The sequence below is a fragment of the Melampsora larici-populina genome (assembly GCF_000204055.1).
Source record: "Melampsora larici-populina 98AG31 unplaced genomic scaffold MELLAscaffold_279, whole genome shotgun sequence".
In the NCBI taxonomy this organism is placed as follows: Eukaryota; Fungi; Basidiomycota; class Pucciniomycetes; order Pucciniales; family Melampsoraceae; genus Melampsora; species Melampsora laricis-populina.
The window spans coordinates 1-1,189 of NW_006769030.1; the positions used below are offsets into that span (position 1 = coordinate 1).

General features: G+C 45.1%; 1 protein-coding gene across 1 annotated transcript; it reads right to left on the bottom strand.

Annotated features, from left to right (window-relative positions):
- Positions 1 to 11: 11 nt before the first annotated feature.
- On the bottom strand, positions 12 to 685 carry MELLADRAFT_41323 (uncharacterized protein; the record flags this gene model as incomplete). Its single annotated transcript, XM_007419609.1, has 2 exons — positions 12 to 112; positions 202 to 685. Coding segments are annotated over 2 exons (585 nt in total), but the record flags the coding sequence as incomplete, so codon positions are not given.
- Positions 686 to 1,189: the final 504 nt, after the last annotated feature.

Below are 1,189 nucleotides of genomic sequence, written 5' to 3' on the forward strand. Positions count from 1 at the left end.
CGGGGATGGAAGTATAACAGATAGGCAATGAGAGCCGAAGATATACCGATGAAACCACCGGCTAGAACATCAGTAGAGTGATGGAGATTATCCTGAAGGCGGGTCACAGCAACTTTGAAAGATGACGAGAAAGGAGAAAGTAATTTTTGGTTAATTAGAAAACTTTCATGGAGTGCACATGGCACCGTAGAGAATACGTACTCCAAGTTGCTAGCACCAACCACACTACAGCTACCAAACCCTTGAGCAGCCGGCTTTCCAATGGACCCGATCCACGAAGTCGATCTCCACCAAATGCAAAGGCACCGTTCCTCCCAGCAATCCACAATGCCAAAAAGCCTAAGCCAGAAAATGCTTCGGCAGAATGACCACTGGGGAAGCTCTTCATACCCTTTTCAATCAATTTAAAGTTGGAATGATGAGCTATACAAGTGTTGGTGGTAACTGAATAAGAGCAGCGCGAAAAAAAGTCAGGTCTCAAACGTCCTACCCAAACCTTGAGCAAGTCAGTTGGATAACGTGCGATCACATGAGATGCCAAAAGTCCCAAGAGAGAGAGATGTAGTGTAGGAAGCAAATGAACGCCTCCTGTTGGATAGGAGAGTAGAGTCAAGATGATAAGCACCAAGAATGGTAAAGTCACAGAGAAATGATGAAGCCATTCTTCGGAGATGCTGTTGTTCATAAAGAGTGACATTCGGGTTAATTGAGCATTCGATTGTGATATGAATCGATGATAGCTTACTGCTCTGGCTTGAGTATTCCATGGTACTCAGGGCTAGGGAAGTAGATAGAGAGATCACGTTGGAATGGCTTGAGAGGAGTTAAGTAGATCTGTTTGGAAGCATCAGATCGGTCTGCGAATATTGAACAGCAGCGGATGAAGCAACTCGAAGTTTGTATCTCTACTGACTTTTTCAAGAACAATAGCAGCCAGTACAACTGCCCAATCGACAAGATAAGCAGGGCAGAACCAACCCGACAACGAATGTGAGAGGGAAGTCCTAAAAAGTTGATATAATGATGGACGAGGTGCAGAAGTGATAGGTGTGGATCGTCCGTTCAAAGGATTAGCCTCGAAATCATCGGGAACTTCAGGTGTCGGTGCGGTGGTATGTTGAGCTTGTGATGTTGATGGATTAGGATCCATTGGTCGAAGTTTTGCGGAGTAATAGGTAGGAGAGGAAGT